Source organism: Aquarana catesbeiana, linkage group LG11 (genome assembly GCF_042186555.1).
Source record: "Aquarana catesbeiana isolate 2022-GZ linkage group LG11, ASM4218655v1, whole genome shotgun sequence".
NCBI classification, from domain to species: Eukaryota; Metazoa; Chordata; class Amphibia; order Anura; family Ranidae; genus Aquarana; species Aquarana catesbeiana.
In genome coordinates this window covers 202,412,524-202,430,222 of record NC_133334.1, presented here as the reverse complement: position 1 = coordinate 202,430,222, position 17,699 = coordinate 202,412,524, and the positions used below count along the sequence as shown (strand labels likewise).

Here is a 17,699-nt window from a genome sequence, read left to right as displayed (position 1 = left end):
CTGCGTTTGAATCTATCTGCAGGAAAGATCCCCACACAAAAGGCTTGATTTCCTTACTTTATTCACATTTAATAGTTCAACCTGAACTGGATAAACCCTCTTATGTCCAGAGATGGGAGGAGGACCTGGGTCGAACGCTCGACACTACAGAATGGGATCAAATCTGGTCATCTACCAAATCAGCCTCCCCAAATATTATTGAGGTAGAGGCTAATTATAAAGTATTGACAAGATGGTACCTTGTACCAACTAGGGTTGCAAAATATGCACCAACCTATTCCGCGCAATGTTATCGTGGTTGTTCAGAGCCAGGCACACAACTACACATCTGGTGGACATGCCCAATAGCACAAACCTTTTGGAAAGAGATCTTTAAAATAGCCTCCAAAATGTTTGGTTTGCAACTACAGCCTGATCCTGCTACCGCATTACTTAATCTGAAACTAGGATCGCTAACTTTGATTCAATTTAAACTATTTGTACAACTTCTAACAGTAGCTAAGCAAACTTTGGCAAAGGCATGGCGGTCTCCGACATTGGTAGTGGCTGAGACGAAGAATAGGATGACTAACGCCATGATTCATGCCAAAATGGTAGCCATTGACAACGCTCTGCTTCCCAAATTTGAAAAACAATGGCACCCATGGATAACACATCATTTACCATCTAACTTTGATGAAAATGTTCTACTGCCATGGTAGCTGAGTTGCAATGATTTAAGCTGATATATAAAAAATGCACAGACTTCATGATGGATCTCAATCCAACCCTGTGGACCCTCTCCTTTCTATGTTCTACTCCTTCTCTCCTTTCTCTTCTTCCCTATCCACTTTCCGATCCTGAAGCTCTTTTCCTAGTAGATTGTAGTCTCCTTCAGACATTTCTGACATAGCTCAAGTTGTGGGCACAAGTACCATTTGAGAATCTACTTACTCTTTAATAGCTCCTACTTAGGTATTCTACACCTTATCCAGGTTATACCCAATTACTGCAATTTATATGTTATGTTCTATTATTAACTAATAATTTTAGCATCTTATCTGTACTACAATATGTTTACTCATGTATTCGTTATCTACTTATTCATATACTCAATAAAATCTTTTGACAAGAAAACTGTCTCAGTGTTAAAGGGGTCTAAGATGCCTATTTATACCCAGTTATGTTACTGACCTGTTGCCAGTTAACCCAATTAGTTGCAAAATGTTCTTTCAGCTCTTCCTTGTTAGTACCGCTTACTTTGCCAGCTTTTTTTTCCCCTGTCTCAACTTTTGAGATGCGTCACTGCCATCAATTTCAAAATTATCTTATTTTTTTTCTTAAACTGGTACAATTTCTCAGTTTAAACACTTGATATATTTTCTATTGTCAATAAAATATGGATATATGAGATTTGCAAATCATTGCATTCTGTTTTTAATGTAGATCTTACACAGCCATAAAACATGTTTTGTGCTTGAACACAAATTCTGACAAATGTATGTGAAGATTTACTCTTCTATATAGGCTGTACTAACAGGTCAACAAATTACACCATAACACTACATGATCATTGTAAATCTTATGCAGGTGAAGACCCCAAAGTGCAGGTAGGAAGGATTACAATTGCTTTAAAACTACTGAGCAGTTGCTAGTTCTTAAGTGAGCCTATTTCTCATTTTCACACCTCTTACTGTGAAAGAAGCCTTTCTGTATGTGGAGGTTAAACCTCTTTTTTTCCAGATGAGTGCCCCCCTACACCAAGTTTACTATATGGACTTATTATGTAGGGATCTTCTCTCCCTGTGTCTGCTGCCACAATTCAAAAAAGACCTCTGTGGAAGGAAAACTACAATGTCCGACAGACTTTGCGGCTGTCGGCTTATAGTTTTCAATGAACTAGCATGGCACCATGAGTGCTGTGGTAGTTCATTGAATCTACCTATCAGCATGTATCGGCTTCCTCATACGAGGTACGAGGAAGCCGATACACTGACAGATCTGCAGGAGACCTGCATGACATCAGCAATCTGTTGATGGATGATGCAATGCTTTGCAATGCAATGTCAAATGGTGAACTCATCCTTTAATTACCTCTTTTAAAGAGAGAATAAATTCAGTTCTGCTTTCCTTATAGATAAGGTCCTCCGTGCCTCTTAGTTTGGTTGCTCTTCTCTGAATTTTCCCGAGTTCCCCAATATATTTTATCTGAACTGGTGCCCAAAACTCCAGGTCTCTTTGTACAAGGGAAAAATGATCTCTTAGGCCGTGTGCACATGAGCGGACTTTTCGGCCACAAAAGTCCAAAAAAAATACCATAAAATCTCTGAACATTTCTATTGATACTTCATGCCATCTAGTGGACAATTGTGGTATTTTACATTTTAAACAAATTAAAAACATTTAACCAATAAAGGAATTTGCCTAATAACATTAACATTTTACTGTCCCATTTGCATAGAATTAATTTACCTGCACTTTAACTTGGCAAATTACTATACACTTTTTTTTTACCTACACACCCCACTTGTCCTCTCTGCTGAGGTGATGAAGCCTCTCAGAAAGTATTACACATCGCAAGATATTGTTTATATCATTATTTGGGAAAAGTCTGTTCTATATAAATGTATGTATTTATTTATAAGGCCGCGTACACACGAGGGGACTTTTCGGCAACAAAAGTCCGACGGCCATTCCGGCGGACTTTCGTCAGACTTTTGACGGACTTCCGACGGACTTTTGAACGAATGGACTTGCCTACACACGATCACACCAAAGTCCGATGGATTCGTACGTGATGACGTACGATCGGACTAAAATAAGGAAATTGATAGCCAGTAGCCAATAGCTGCCCTAGTGTGGGTTTTCGTCCGTTGGACTAGCATACAGATGAGCGGATTTTTCGACCGAACTTGAGTCCGTCAGAAAGATTTGAAGCATGTTTCAAATCTAAAGTCCGTCAGATTTTCGACTGGAAAAGTCCGCTGAAGGTCCGATGAAGCCCACACATGAACGGATTGCCCGCTGGACTTGGTCCGTCGGACCAGTCCGGTCGAAAAGTCAGCTCGTGTGTACGCTGCATAACTCTCTCTCTATATCCCTCTCTCTTAACTATCTCGCTCTTGTCTCTCTCCTCTCTCCTCTCTCTCTCTCTCTCTCTCTCTCTCTCTCTCATATCTCTCTCTTATCTCACACTGAACATCGTGGATGTAACCTACAACCTACATCTCTCAAATATTTTAGAGAATACTGTGGGATGACTTAATTAAGTAGTAATTCTACCTCTTTGAAACTGTATGTACTGTGAACTCTGTTTAGTGATATAATTTTTTTTAAATAATTGTCTGTAACCATAAAAGGTTGTAAACTGGAAAGTTTTTAGTACTGCATGGCTTATGATTGTGCCCATATAAAAAGCAGTGCTATACATTGCAGGTACATGTGGCATCATGCTGGACAAACTTGTAACAACTAATACAGAAAAAACACATTTTTTAATGCCAGCATGTGATTGATGTCCACTGTCCAGCAGCAATATAATTTATACCTGTTATAATGTCAATCGTCTTGGCATTGATGCCATTTTTGTCAGTAGTTGTTAGCAATCGTTGCAGTTATTTATTTTGTCAGTAGTCGTTAGCAATTTTTGAGGTTATTAAGCTATAAGTGATGCTGCTTCTGACTTGGGTTGGAATACCATTGGTAACTATTGGCAGGAATCCCAGAAATGAAGGAAGTCTTTGCTGTGTACAGTCATCCCAATAATAAGCCACTACTATATCTGTTGCTGTTAATCAGTGATATCCATAGTTCTCTTTATTAACATTTTTTGGTAATCATTATGTAAACTGACTATCATTTTTTAGTAAAATTAATGTAAAAATCAACTTTAGATATATACTTTTTAAGGTCTGAGTTCATGTATAATGGATGCTATACTTTCACAAAGTTGAAAAACTCTCCCTTATTGCTTTGCAGTAATTTGATGTAAATTTGTGAGTATTCATTGTATAACAATATCTGCCATAATTGAGATATATACAGTTATGAAGTTGTTTCATTACATTTCCTCCTAGTTTTTAAATCAGGAAGGAATTGCCTTAGTGATAGCACGTCTGCCTTGTAGTCTTTGGTTTGAATCCAGGCCAGGACTTTATCTGCATAGAGTTTGCATCTTCTCCTGTGCTTGTTTACTCTAGTTTTCTCCTCCATCGTGAAGACATGCTTGTGGTTAAATTGGCTCCTGTCTAAACTGGCCCTAGTATGTGTGCGCATATGTATATGTGTGTGAGATAAGGTTTTTTAGGTTCTTGATGAGGGAGACTTATGGGAATGTACAGTATGAAAAGGGTGTATAAATTGAATGATGATGTCTGTAATAAATAAATACATGTGGAAAATGTGATATACACACACAGACCCTAGGAGGGTGCCCTTTTATTCTTCTATGATGTTGATAGTAAGTACAGCTTAGTTCCTGATAGATATCCTCGTCAGCCAGTGGAGGTACACCGTTTCCCAAATATAAAAATGAGTAATACATAGGCATTATGTGCAAATACCAATAAATGACACAGTTTCTTGGAATCCATTGGAAGGCAAATGGATGACATAGAATATCTCATAAAAGTGAGTACACCCCTCACATTTTTGTAAATATTTTCTTATATCTTTTCATGTGACAACACTGAAGAAACTACACTTTGCTACAATGTAAAGTAGTGAGTGTATTTGTATAACAGTGTAAATTTGCTGTCCCCTCAAAATAACAATACGCAGCCATTAATGTCTAAACCGGTGGCAACAAAAGTGAGTACACCCCTAAATGAAAATGTCCAAATTGGACCCAATTAGTCATTTTCCATCTGCGGTGTCATGTGGCTAGTTAGTGTTACAAGGTCTGAGGTGTGATTGGGGAGCTGAAAAAGAAGAATTATTGCTCTTTATAAAGATGGCGTAGATCCTAAAACAGCATGGGGGGCAAGCCCATACAGTGGTTTAACAGGACAGGTTCCACTCAGAACAAGCCTTGCCATGGTCGACCAAAGAAGTTGAGTACACTTGCTCAGAGTCATATCCAGAGGTTGTCTTTGGGAAATAGACGTATGAGTGCTACCAGCATTGCTGCAGAGGTTGAAGGGGAGGGGGGTCAGCCTGTCAGTGCTCAGACCATACGAAGCACACTGCATCAAATTGATGTGCATGGCTGTCATCCCAGAAGGAAGCATCTTCTAAAGATGATGCACAAGAAAGCCTGCAAACAGTTTGCTGAAGACAAGCAGACTAAGGACATGGATTAATGGAACCATGTACTGTGGTCTGATGAGACCAAGATAAACGTATTTGGTTCAGATGGTGTCAAGTGTGTGTGGCGACAACCAGGTGAGGCATACAAAGACAAGTGTGTCTTGCCTACAGTCAAGCGTGGTGGTGGGAGTGTCATGGTCTGGGGCTGCATGAGTGCTGCCGGCACTGGGGAGCTACAGATCATTGAGGGAACCATGAATGCCAACATGTACTGTGACATACCGAAGCAAAGCATGATCCCCTCCCTTTGGAGACTGGGCCACAGGGCAGTATTCCAACATGTTAACGACCCCAAACACACCTCCGAGACAACCACTGCCTTGCTAAAGAAGCTGAGGGTAAAGGTGATGGACTGGCCAAGCATGTCTCCAGACCTAAACCCTTATTGAGCATCTGTGGGGCATCCTCAAATGGAAGGTGGGGGAGTGTAAGGTCTTTAACATCCAGCAGCTCTGTGATGTTGTCATGGAAGAGTGGAAGAGGACTCCAGTGGCAACCTGTGAAGCTCTGGTGAACTCCATGCCCAAGTGGGTTAAGGCAGTGCTGGAAAATAGTGGTGGCCACACAAAATATTGACACTTTGGGCCCAATTTGGACATTTTTACTTAGGGGTGTACTCACTTTTGTTGCCAGCGATTTAGGCATTAATGGCTGTGTATTATTTTGAGGGGACAGCAAATTTACACTGTTATACAAGCTGTACACTCACTATTTTACATTGTAGCAAAGTGTAATTTCTTCAGTGTTGTCACATGAAAAGATATAATAAAATATTTACAAAAATGTGATGGGTGTACTCACTCTTGTGAGATACTGTATTTCCAATGACCACTGCTGCCTCCCATCTAACTGCACACTATCAGTGCTGGCACTTCCTGGTATTCAGCCTATGGGTCGGCTTACTCCACTCCCTGACATACCCATACAGCTGTAATCATTGGAGATGTGTTATCCATTTGCCTTCCATTGGACTCCATGAAATGGTGTAATCTACTGGTATCTGCGCATAATGCCTATCTATGTTTTACTAATTTTTATACTTGGTAAACGGTGTACCCCTACTGGCTGACGAGGATATCCACCAGGAACTTTGCTGAGCTTACTATCATCAACATTATGAAGAAAGGTTGCGAGCACTGCACTTATTCTCTCTGGAGAAGAGACGCTTGAGAGGGGATATGATTTCAATTTGCAAATACCGTACTGGTGACCCCACAATAGGATTAAAACTTTTTTGCAGAAGGGAGTTTAACAAGACACGTGGCCACTCATTAAAATTAGAAGAAAAAAGGTTTAACCTTAAACTACGTAGAGGGTTCTTTACTGTAAGAGCGGCAAGGATGTGGAATTCCCTTCCACAGGCGGTGGTCTCAGTGGGGGGCATCGATTGTTTCAAAAAACGATTATATAAGCACCTGAACTACCGCAACATACAGGGATTTACAAGGTAATACTGACATATAATCACACACATAGGTTGGACTTGATGGACTTTTTCTTTTTTTCAACCTTACCTACTATTAACATTAATGGATAAGAGTTCAACATCTGCTGTATTTTATGAGTAATGCCATTGATTCAGCTCACAAGTAGACCACCGCTGGTCCTCATTATACATATTGACATGTGTTTATTTTTGTGTATGTGAGTGCAATACCTACCTTTCTGATAGCATGTAGGGACTGTATCTTTAAGTATACTACGCTTAGACAGTGGCACTCTCTCTCTCTCACCCCCTCTTTTTTGCCTTATGCAGTGTACACAAGAGTGGACTTTTCGACCGGACTGGTCCGACGGACAATGCGATCATGTGTGGGCTTCATCGGACCTTCAGCGGACTTTTCCAATCGAAAATCTGATGGACTTTGGATTTGAAACATGCTTCAAATCTTTCTGACGGACTCGAGTCCGGTCGAAACATCCGCTCGTCTGTATGCTAGTCCGATGGACGAAAACCCACACTAGGGCAGCTATTGGCTACTGGCTATCGACTTCCTTATTTTAATCTGGTCGTACGTCATCACATACAAATCCATCGGACTTTGGTGTGATCGTGTGTAGGCAAGTCCGTTCGTTCAAAAGTCCGTCGGAAGTCCGTCAAAAGTCTGACGAAAGTCCGCCGGAATGGCCGTCGGACTTTTGTTGCCAAAAAGTCCGCTCATGTGTATGCGGCCTTATAAATAAATACATACATTTATATAGAACAGACTTTTCCCAAATAATGATATAAACACTATCTTGCGATGTGTAATACTTTCTGAGAAGCTTTGTCACCTCAGCAGAGAGGACAATTGGGGTGTGTAGGTAAAAAGAAAAAGGGGAAAATAATTTGCCAAGTTAAAGTGCAGGTAAATTAATTCTATGCAAATGGGACAGTAAAATCAATGTTATTAGCCAAATTCCTTTATTGGTTAAATGTTTTTCATTTGTTTAAAATGTAAAATACCACAATTGTCCACTAGATCGCATGAAGTATCAATAGAAATGTTCAGCGATTTTTGGTATTTTTTAGCTGTATGTATGAAGGCAATATGATCTTGGATTATGGATAGAGCATGAGAGAAGGCTGAATCTGCCACAGGATGGACATCATCCTGAAAAATGGGAGTGTATGCGTTAGCTATTATACAACATAGAGCAGTCATTGTAGAGAATGACTCCGACTACATATCTGGCACACTGTTATAGATTCTATACCTTGGTTTATTGTCAAGCCAAGAAATAGAAAGTTGAACATTGTTTCCTTTATTCCTTTGCCTATTCTAATAGCTTAATCTGAGATGTATGACCTTATAGGTGTTGCTGCAGTCACTCAACTGACACACATTCCCCTAATGTGGGATACTTATTAAGGCTACATGCACACTGGATGTTTAGTCCCAGTGTCTGAGATTCTGACATTTTTTTACAGGAGGAAGGCACAGGTGCACTGTTCAGCCTTGCTGTCGGCAGCCTGTAAAAGTCTGTAAGAGGCTTAAGGTGCTGCAGCTTGTTGGTACCACTTGTACCAATGTTTAGGGCAGTAAGCCCCCAGGGACGAAAGCCTGGAATGCCACAAGTCTGGGTTCCTGGTATTTGACCCTAGATGCCTACTGCTCTGGTGCACCATCCAGCCCCAGCAGCTTTCAGCTTCACTTTTGGCAGCAGGCCTGGGTGGTGCATCTGTGCTATCTTTTGACATGGAAAACACTGAGATTAGCTGCACGCTAAAGTATGCAAAGATTTTAACAAGCTTTGTTGCAAATTCCTGTTTCTGCTCTGAAGAAAAAGCTATTTGTTTGTCTTTGCATGTCGTTGTGCATAGTGAATCTGAATGGAAGTTACTTTTTCATTATTAGTCAGTTGATGCACTTGCAGTGTTATAATTAGGAAAACTGCAGGGTCCTCCATCCCTCTATAAGTAATTAACCCTTTGGGGGTATCTCACCAAAAATGAAATTTTTGTTACGGAAGATTCTTAAAATCTGACATGTATCTTAGTACACACTTCCGAGGAAATGAGTGAGCCAATCACACAAGCAGGAAAGTACATTTCTAGGGGAAGTTCTCTAAACCAACTGTTTACAGAAGGCTTCCAGGTTCCCATATTGCATTGAATTCTACAGAACATTATTTTGCTGCAAATTGAAAAGGAATGGCCATTCTTTCATAACATTAACCACTTAAGGACCGGAAGGATTTGCCCCCTTAATGACCAGGCCATTTTTTGGGATACGGCACTGCGTCGCTAACTGACAATTGCGCGGTCATGCAATGCTGTACCAAAACAAAATGTATGTTCTTTTATTTCCCACAAATAGAGCTTTCTTTTGGTGGTATTTGATCACCTCTGCGGTTTTTATTTCTTTAATTGTACATCACGGGACACAGAGCCATAGTAATTACTATGTGGGTTATAGTCCACCTTCAGGTGCTGGACACTGGCACACCCTAAACAGGAAGTTGCCTCCCTGTATAACCCCTCCCATACCAAGAGCATCTCAGTTTTTTTCACCAGTGTCTAAGGTGTTGGTCACAAGTGAAGATGTGCCGTGCTGAGCTCCACTGAAGCAATCCTTGCTGGGGCTAGCTATGCAGCTGGATCTATTCAAAGTGTCTTTTAGGCCAAATTGAATGGTACCCGGGCCTTGTGTCCGAAGAAACAAGGTCTTTGCTTCTCTTTTTAGAGAGCTGGACTTTTGGTATTAAGGCCATAAAGTTTTACTGGCGGGGTGCTATTACAGGTCCAGGATTGTGGGTTCCCCGAAGGCCCACGGTTCCTGAAGGTGTGTTAACGGAACACACCGTGAAGGGTGAAGATTGCGTCTGTTGGTTTTACCACAGAAAGCCCTGCAGTGGGAAAGGTAAGTGGAATTTTCTAAGAAATGTTTTAATTTCTACTTTAAAGTAAATGTTGTAATGCCTAAGTGTCACCACTGAGGGCTGTATGGAGCACGTACCTTCTCATGTTTTGCTCAGAGATCATGCTGTGTCACAGAAGCAGCAGACTTTTTTTCCTCCGGCTAGCAGGCAGACCTCCGGTAAGTTTGGGGGGGTTTTGCTTCCTCCAGACACCCCCACCTGGGCTCAACTCTTCCCCTCTTCATGAGGCTGAGTATAAGGGAGAACTGAAAATGATCGGCAATGCCGTGTTCTTTCACCGCCCCTACTCGGCGGCAGCTTCCAGGTCTCCTCCTCACCATCACTCCCTCACTCACAAGCCGATCCCATCGGATCGGAGGCCCGTGCTTGTGCGGAAAAACGCTTTTTTTCTTTAAAGGAGGGGGCGCGATGCGAGGTGGGGGCGGGGCTTAGCACAGCGTTGGTGTCCTCCAACGCGGGAGTGTGTTTTAAAAAAAATAAATAAAAAACTCCATTTGTGCTGGCTGCAAAATTGTCAGAGAGATATAAGAGCAAAGAGGAGCATGAAAGAGACTTTGGTGACACAGGCATTTCCTATTTGACACATTTACTATTTACATCAAGCTGAGCATTAATAGCAGCGGCAGTGGCTGGACTATTGCTCAAGCAGTGGATGCGATTTCTTTCGGTAGTACCTCTGCTTTGTTCATCGGGCTAAGGTCAGAAGGGGGGTTGAAACACCCCCAAAAAAGGTTCTCTTCCATTGCCCAGGACCCTCAAACTGAGGAACTAGGGGCGGGAGAAGGCAAATTCCCTCAGGGGAAGTGGTGAGGCTGATGACTCCTCTTTTGAGGTGTCAAATGCGGGAGAATCAGCTGTTTCCATCTTAAGATTGATGGTGCAATTTCTTGCTGAATGGTCCTCTCCACATTTATGTACCCTTAACTGAGTGTTTTGGTTCGCTAAAGCCTCCTCAAGCTGTGCATGCCTTTTTCTGTCCCTTCATTGTTGGAAAAGCTTTTTTGTATCTGAGAGGATCACCCAGATAAGCATTATTTTCCCTCCTAAAAAGTTTTCACACTTTATCTTATGGTGGAGGAAATTCACTAAGTAGGGTATACCATATATATTAACGCTGTTATATCCTCTGTGAATAAGAGTTTGACTTGTCTGGCAGACAGTGCTCAAATGCTTAGGGATCCAACGGATAAAAAGTTGGAAGTCCTATTAAAAAAAAAAAACAAAACATTTTTTTCTCTGGCAGATTGAGTGTCTCAGCCTGCGCTGACAGTAATTGGCTAATCTTTGAGAGACCAGTTTAAACAGGTGTTCAAGGTTATCCTGCTCAGCAGACCCAGGGTCTGGCAGCTTTATGTGTGCAATAGTTTCTTTGAGAGGTTCTGTCCTTCCGGCCTTGCGCCCTTCGCTAAGCACCATGCAGAAGCTCCTGGCTAGTCTTCCTTTTGCGGTGAAACAGCTATTTGGGGATGTTTTGGATAATACATCCAAAGAAATTCTAGTGGAAAAAGTACCCCTTTTGCCATTTAAGAAAAGGAGTAAATGTATTTTTTACTGAAGCCTCCTTATGAGAAGGCGCCCCCACTCACTCAGTAGGGGGAATTCTTCTGCAGTTCTCAAGGATCTGGCAGGAGGAGTGTCAAGACGAATGCGGGACTTCCTCAATAGCTCCAAGGTACCAACTGGAATTCCAAGAGTTCCCGTCTCCTCTTTTTCTCAGATCAAACGTTCCTAAGGATCGAGAGAAAAAGGTCTTTCTCTCAAGCATTGGACCATCTTTTGGCAAAAAGTAATCATGGTGGCCCCCATGTAAGAGCAGAGGTTGGGATTTGGATAAATCCAAATGGACATTCTGGATCTCAAAATTCTAAATTCAATTCCTGAATATAACCACTCTTTTTTCGCATGGAGTCAATCCAATCAGTTATCTCTATTTTACAAGGAGGAGAACTTCTGGCGTCAATCGACGTCAAAGATGCATACCTCCATATGCCTATTTCCTTGCTCACTAGTAAGATCTACTTTTCAAGGTGGAAAATCTTCATATTCAGTGTGTAGCTCTGCTTTCCGGTCTAGCTACTGCACCTTGAGTGTTTACAAAGGTTCTGGCCCCTCTCCTAGCCAGATTAAGGGCCCAAGGTATAAGGATTATGGTTTACCTGGACGATCTGTTCCTGATAGTCACCACATTCAGCTACCTGGAATATCTAGGTCGGTTTCTCAGCCTAGGAGGATACTTTGGTCTGATCATAGGTACACCCAGAAAAGGGTATTCTTGCCCCAGGCAAAGATCAGCGCCATAAAGGAACTGATTTAGGTGGTCGAAGCAAGATGAATTCTTCTATTCAATTTTGCATGAGGTTGTTGGGAAAGATTGTTGCTTCATTCAAGGCCGTTCCTTATGCTCAGTTTCATTCGAGACTGCTGCAAACATTATCCTATCGGCTTGGAACAAAGGGTTCAAGCTGTAGATTCCCAATGTGTCTGACTCCAAAGCCTATGGCCACATTACCCTAAAAGCGCCCGATCTCGTCTGATCTTGGAGGCTAAGCAGAGTCGGGCCTGGTTAGCACCCGGATGGACCACCTGGAAATATCAGGTACTGTAGGCTGGGTTCGCCGGAGCCTCAGTTTATGGTTAATCTGCAAAGGGGAAAAAAGAATCTGCAAAGGGGAAAATCCTTCCTTCAGTTACCATGGAAGTGGCCCTGATCAGAAATGACCTTGCCCATTATCATTCTAGAAATTCAGGTAGAGCACTTGGTTCTGAGGGCCTGAACGTTCAGTTTACAGTATTGTCCTGCCAGGATTCAATCCGACTATGCCACAGCAATGGCCTATATTAATCACCAAGGGGGCACAAGCAGTTGTGCAGGCCAGAGAAAGGTGAGTCATATCCTATCTTGGGCAGAAAACAATGTACTTTGCCTATCGGCGGTTTTCATTCTAGTAATAGAAAATTGGCAGGCGGCCTACTTGAGTCGCCAGCAGTTGTTCCCGGGAAAATGGTTCCTTCACCCCGATATCTTCCTGTCAATATGTCAAAGATGGGGCATCCCAGACATAGATTTGTTTACGTCCAGGTTCAACAAAGAAATCGACAACTTTGTGTCAAAAACAAAGGATCCGCTAGCATGCGGAACAGATGCCTTGCTATTCCTGTGGAATTGGTTGTCACTGATTTATGCATTCCCTCCTATTCTGCCTGGGTCCACGACTTCTTTGCAGGATCAAGCAGGAAGGGAAGTCAATGATTCTTGTGGCCTCCAGCAGGGCCCAGGAAATCTTGTTATGCAGGGATCGTAAAGATGACAGTAGGGCACCCATAGACCCTACCGCCATGGCCAGACCTTCTTTCGCAAGATCCGGTATTCCATCCTACTTTACAAACGCTAAATTTAATGGTCTGGCTATTGAGACCCACACTCTAAAGAAACGTGGGTTGTCAGGTTCAGTGGTTTCTATCTTGATTAATGCAAGGGTGCTGGCCTCCATAATTATATATTATGGAATCTGGGAAGCATATGACTCCTGGTGTGAAACCAGGGGTTGCACCCCAGGAAATAGGTCAAAGGTAGAATCCATGACTTGGGGATGGGGTGAGAAATAAAGCTGGCCTTGAGTGCTTTCTAAGGACAGGTCTCGGCCTTATCGGTATTATTTCAACGACCACTTGCTGCGCTTTCTTTGTTTCGTAATTTTATCCAGGGGGTAACACGGCTTAATCCCCGGTTAGGTCACCCCTGAACCCTTGGGACTTGAATTTAGTTTTTGGCGGCATTACAAAACAGCCTTTTTTTGGACCGATACGACATATTCCCTTGGTCATTTTTTGACAAGGAAATTATTTTTTCTGGTAACCATATCTGCTGCAAGAAGGGTATCATAATTGGCTGCTTTTTTTTTTTAAAGAGCCCTATTATTATTGTTCACAAGGATAAGGTAGTATGGCGTCCTCATCCTAACTTCTTACCGAAGGTAGTATCAGGTTTTTATCTAAACCAGGATATTATTCTATCTTCATTTTTTTCCAGAACCCTGTTCTATGGAAGAAAAATCACTATATTCTCTTGATGTGGTGAGAGCAGTCTTGTGTGCATTGCCTGAAGGTCCTAAATGAGGACAGGCAGCATGGAAATCTACTATTCTAAATGGATTTGACAAATAATCGTTCTAGCTTATGGTTTAAAGAGGTAGTTTCTACCCTCTCAAATCAAAACGCACTCCACTAGGGCTGTTAGTGCTTCATGGGCAGTGCATCACCAAGCCTCCATGGCTCAAATCTGCAAGGCCGCAACTTGGTCTTCAATCCATTCATTTACTAGATTCTATCAGGTGGATGTAAAAAGACATGAGCATCTCGCCTTTGGGCGCAGTGTACTGCAGGCAGCAGTATAAGTCCTCTGATCTCATGGTGCCCTAATTCTCTTGTGTCTCCCTCCCCTCAGTTGGCATTGCTCTGGGACATCCCACATAGTAATTTTTATGGCTCTGTGTCCCGTGATGTATGATTAAAGAAAATAGGATTTTTATAACAGCTTACCTGTAAAATCCTTTTCTTTTGAAGTACATCACGGGACACAGAGGTCCCGCCTCTCTTTCTAGTTTACACGTGTATTGCTTTGCCACAAAACTGAGATGCTCTTGGTAAGGGAGGGGTTATATAGGGAGGCAACTTCCTGTTTAGAGTGTGCCAGTGTCCAGCACCTGAAGGTGGACTATAACCCACATAGTAATTACTATGGCTCTGTGTCCCGTGATGTACTTCAAAGAAAAGGATTTTACAGGTAAGCTGTTATAAAAATCCAATTTTTTGCACTATAAACAAAAAAGACCAACAATTTTGAAAAAAAAACAATATTTTTTACTTTTTGCTATAATAAATATCCCCAAAAAAATAAAATAATTCTTTCTCAGTTTAGGCCAATATGTATTCTACATATTTTTGGTAAAAAATTTTTCAATAGGCGTATATTTATTGGTTTGTGCAAAAGTTATAGCGTCTACAAAATAGGGGATAGATTTATTATTATTTATTATTTTTTTTTTTTTTTTTACTAGTAATGGCGGTGATCATTTAGTGGGACTGCAACATTGCAGCGGACAGATCAGACACTTTCAACACTTTTTTTGGGACCAGTGACATTTATACAGCAAGCAGAGCTAAAAATAGCCACTGATTACTGTATAAATGTCATTGGCAGGGAAGGGGTTAACACTAGGGGTGCGATCAAGGGGTTGAATGTGTGTCCTAGGGAGTGTTTCTAACTGGGGGAGTGGGACTGCCTGGAGGAGGAGACCGATTGCTGTTCATAAGCAGTATGAACAGCAGATCTGTCTCCTCTCTCCTGACAGAACGATGATGTGTCTGTTTACATTAACAGATCTCCATTCTGTCTTGCTTGGGAGTGATCGCGGATGCCCGCCGAACATCGCGGCCACTGAGCACGTGCATCAGCTCTGTCACCGCGCCTCTGGCAGCACACGCCTGCCCCCTAGAGCACTTAATGCAGCTGATTCGCCCAGGGGAGTCAACCTGCCACAGTATAACTGCGACAGCTGGTCCTTAACTGGTTAAATTACAATATGGCTTGTGTAGCAATTGTATATGCTATAGTATTTTATTAATTATGCCAGATTTTTCCCATGAGGATGCAGTTACTCTTTAAGTATATGTTTAGGAACTCCTTTGTCAATGCACCTACTTAAACTGAAAACGTGTTTTATTAAGCATATTGCCCTTTTTCTCTCCCTTTTTTTGCTTCTAAAATACATGCTAAAATAGCTTTTTCTTTCATTCTACATCAATCAACCAGAACTTTGTCAACCCACCTAATATTGAATAGGTCCTCCCTTTTCTGCCAAAACAGCCCCTTTTCCTGCCAAAACAGCCCTGATTCATCAGGGTATGGATGCCAATAGACTTCAAACAGTATGCTGTGGTATCAGACCAGATCAGCTTCTTCCATTGTTCTGTGGACCAGTTTTGATGCTCACATGCCCATTGTAGGCGCTTTTGGCTGTGGATACAGGTCGGCATGGGACTGCAATACCTGTTTTTTCTGCTTTTAACACATCGACTTCAGGGGCAACCTGTTTAATTGATGTCTTATATATCCCAATCACTTTCAGATGTCATTGTAACAAGATAATCATTGTTATTCATCTAACCTGGCAGTGGTCATAAAGGTATGGCAGATCAGGGTATATTAAGGTACATTTATATCTCCCTTTTAACAATGTATGTTATTCCATTCTCTTTGTCTTATGCCTTTCCTTTTTTGTGACCTCTCACTGCCTTTATTTCTTATCCCTGTTTGTATTAAAAAACAAAGTTGGAAAAAAAGAACAGGCCCAGCAGATGGCTGTTTTCAATAATCTTTAGTTTGTGCTTTGTTCTGTTATGGTAATCTATTGTGTTGTGTACATGATATAAAGTTTACATTCTTTTTATCTAGGAATCCAGCTAGAAAAAGTGTTTGACTACAGCGAGTACTGGGAGGTCACTAGAGGTCTTTATGCTGCCTTTGACTGCACAGCGACCATGAAATCAGGAAATGCAGATGTGTATGAGAATGAGATCCCTGGTGGCCAGTACACCAACCTTCACTTCCAAGCTCATAGTATGGGGCTGGGCAACAAATTCAAGGAGGTGAAGAAGGCATATGCAGAAGCAAACAAACTTCTTGGAGATGTCATCAAGGTACTAACATTTCTTGTATGATTTGAAGAAGTAGATTTGTAAAAAGTACTTGGTATGTGTGGGCTGGTAAATCATAACTAGTCCTTTTTCACATAAAATAACTGTTTATGGTATGGAAATGGCATTGTCAGCCTCACCATGCACACAGATTTTCTCAGCTATTGAGGCAACAATCCAAGTCCCAGTAGTGATTGTCACTTGGGTCGGTTAACTATCTACACCCACAAACATTAGCTGCCATCACATGTTGTAACAGAAATATGCACCATTCAGTAAAGTATCTGCTGTCACATTTCTGCCCCTTAGGAAATGCCTGAGACACTCGCTGACACTCAGACAGGAAAGTAAATGAGTTTAAAAAGTTTAAATATTAACAGCAATAAAAAATAAAAAATCACCAGGAAAATAATGCTTAAAGTGGATGTAAACCCGAATTTTTTTTTTTTTTATGTCATAATGTAGAGTATAAGATTTCCTATCATTTGAGCCCAGTCTTGCCACGTAGCTCTGAGCAATCCTCTTTTATTGTTCAGTGAGATAAATCTTGACAAACAGAGAAAAACTTTGTCAAATCCTCCTCCTTGCTGTGAGTGACAGGTGATTTACATATCTCGTGCACTAGCCTAAGAGACATGCATTATTTTTTAATTCCCTCCCCCACTCCTTTCTTCAGCAGCTCTGCAAGGATTGGCTGTTCCACACCTCAGCATGATTTGGCATGCTGAAGTCATGTGGTTATTTTCCTGTCTTTTCACTGGATGTTAGAGATCATAGCAGAAGTTCAGTGTAAGAAATATACACAGGAGAAAATGCATATTGACAAGGGGAGTGTAGAGGTGGGCAGGGAGTCTACTGACATCACGACTCCACCCACCGAGCTCCAGACAACAGACTCACCCACAGAATGTGCAGTTTTTCGTCTCTCATAACAGACAGAGGGGAGACATTTGACAGGTAAAGATACATGCAGGAGGCATGTATATCCTTATAGATAACCCCTATGGCAGTAGTTTAGAAAGGATGACATTGGGTTTACATACACTTTAAGGGTGGAAGTTAATTGGGGCTGATTGGATTATCTAAGAGTTGTTAATGGGTTAAACACAGTGACACAGGATTCAAATTAGTAACTGTGAGTTATAGTGCCACCAATACATAGAGAAAATCTGAAGGCCAGCCCTAGGGGATTTTAACCCCTCTGACACTGGACATCCTTCAGTTTTGCTTAGTGTCCTTAACTACCTCCCACCCGGCCAATGTGCATAAACGGCCGGGTGGGCGCTCTCTCCTTCTGAGTGGACGTTCAGGAACGTCCCTCAGAAGGAGGGGGATCGTGCGCGCTGGCCCGCGCA

The 17,699-nt window shown here is 41.7% G+C and overlaps 1 protein-coding gene across 4 annotated transcripts in view; it reads left to right on the top strand.

Annotated features, from left to right (window-relative positions):
• The window catches only part of PC (pyruvate carboxylase), a 989,411-nt gene that overhangs the window by 934,975 nt on the left and 36,737 nt on the right, over positions 1 to 17,699 (top strand). For all 4 annotated transcript variants that reach the window (XM_073605170.1, XM_073605168.1, XM_073605171.1 and 1 more), the window contains one exon: positions 16,103 to 16,347. In XM_073605170.1, the coding sequence (XP_073461271.1) occupies positions 16,103 to 16,347 (245 nt within the window). The remainder of the gene's footprint in view (positions 1 to 16,102; positions 16,348 to 17,699) is intronic.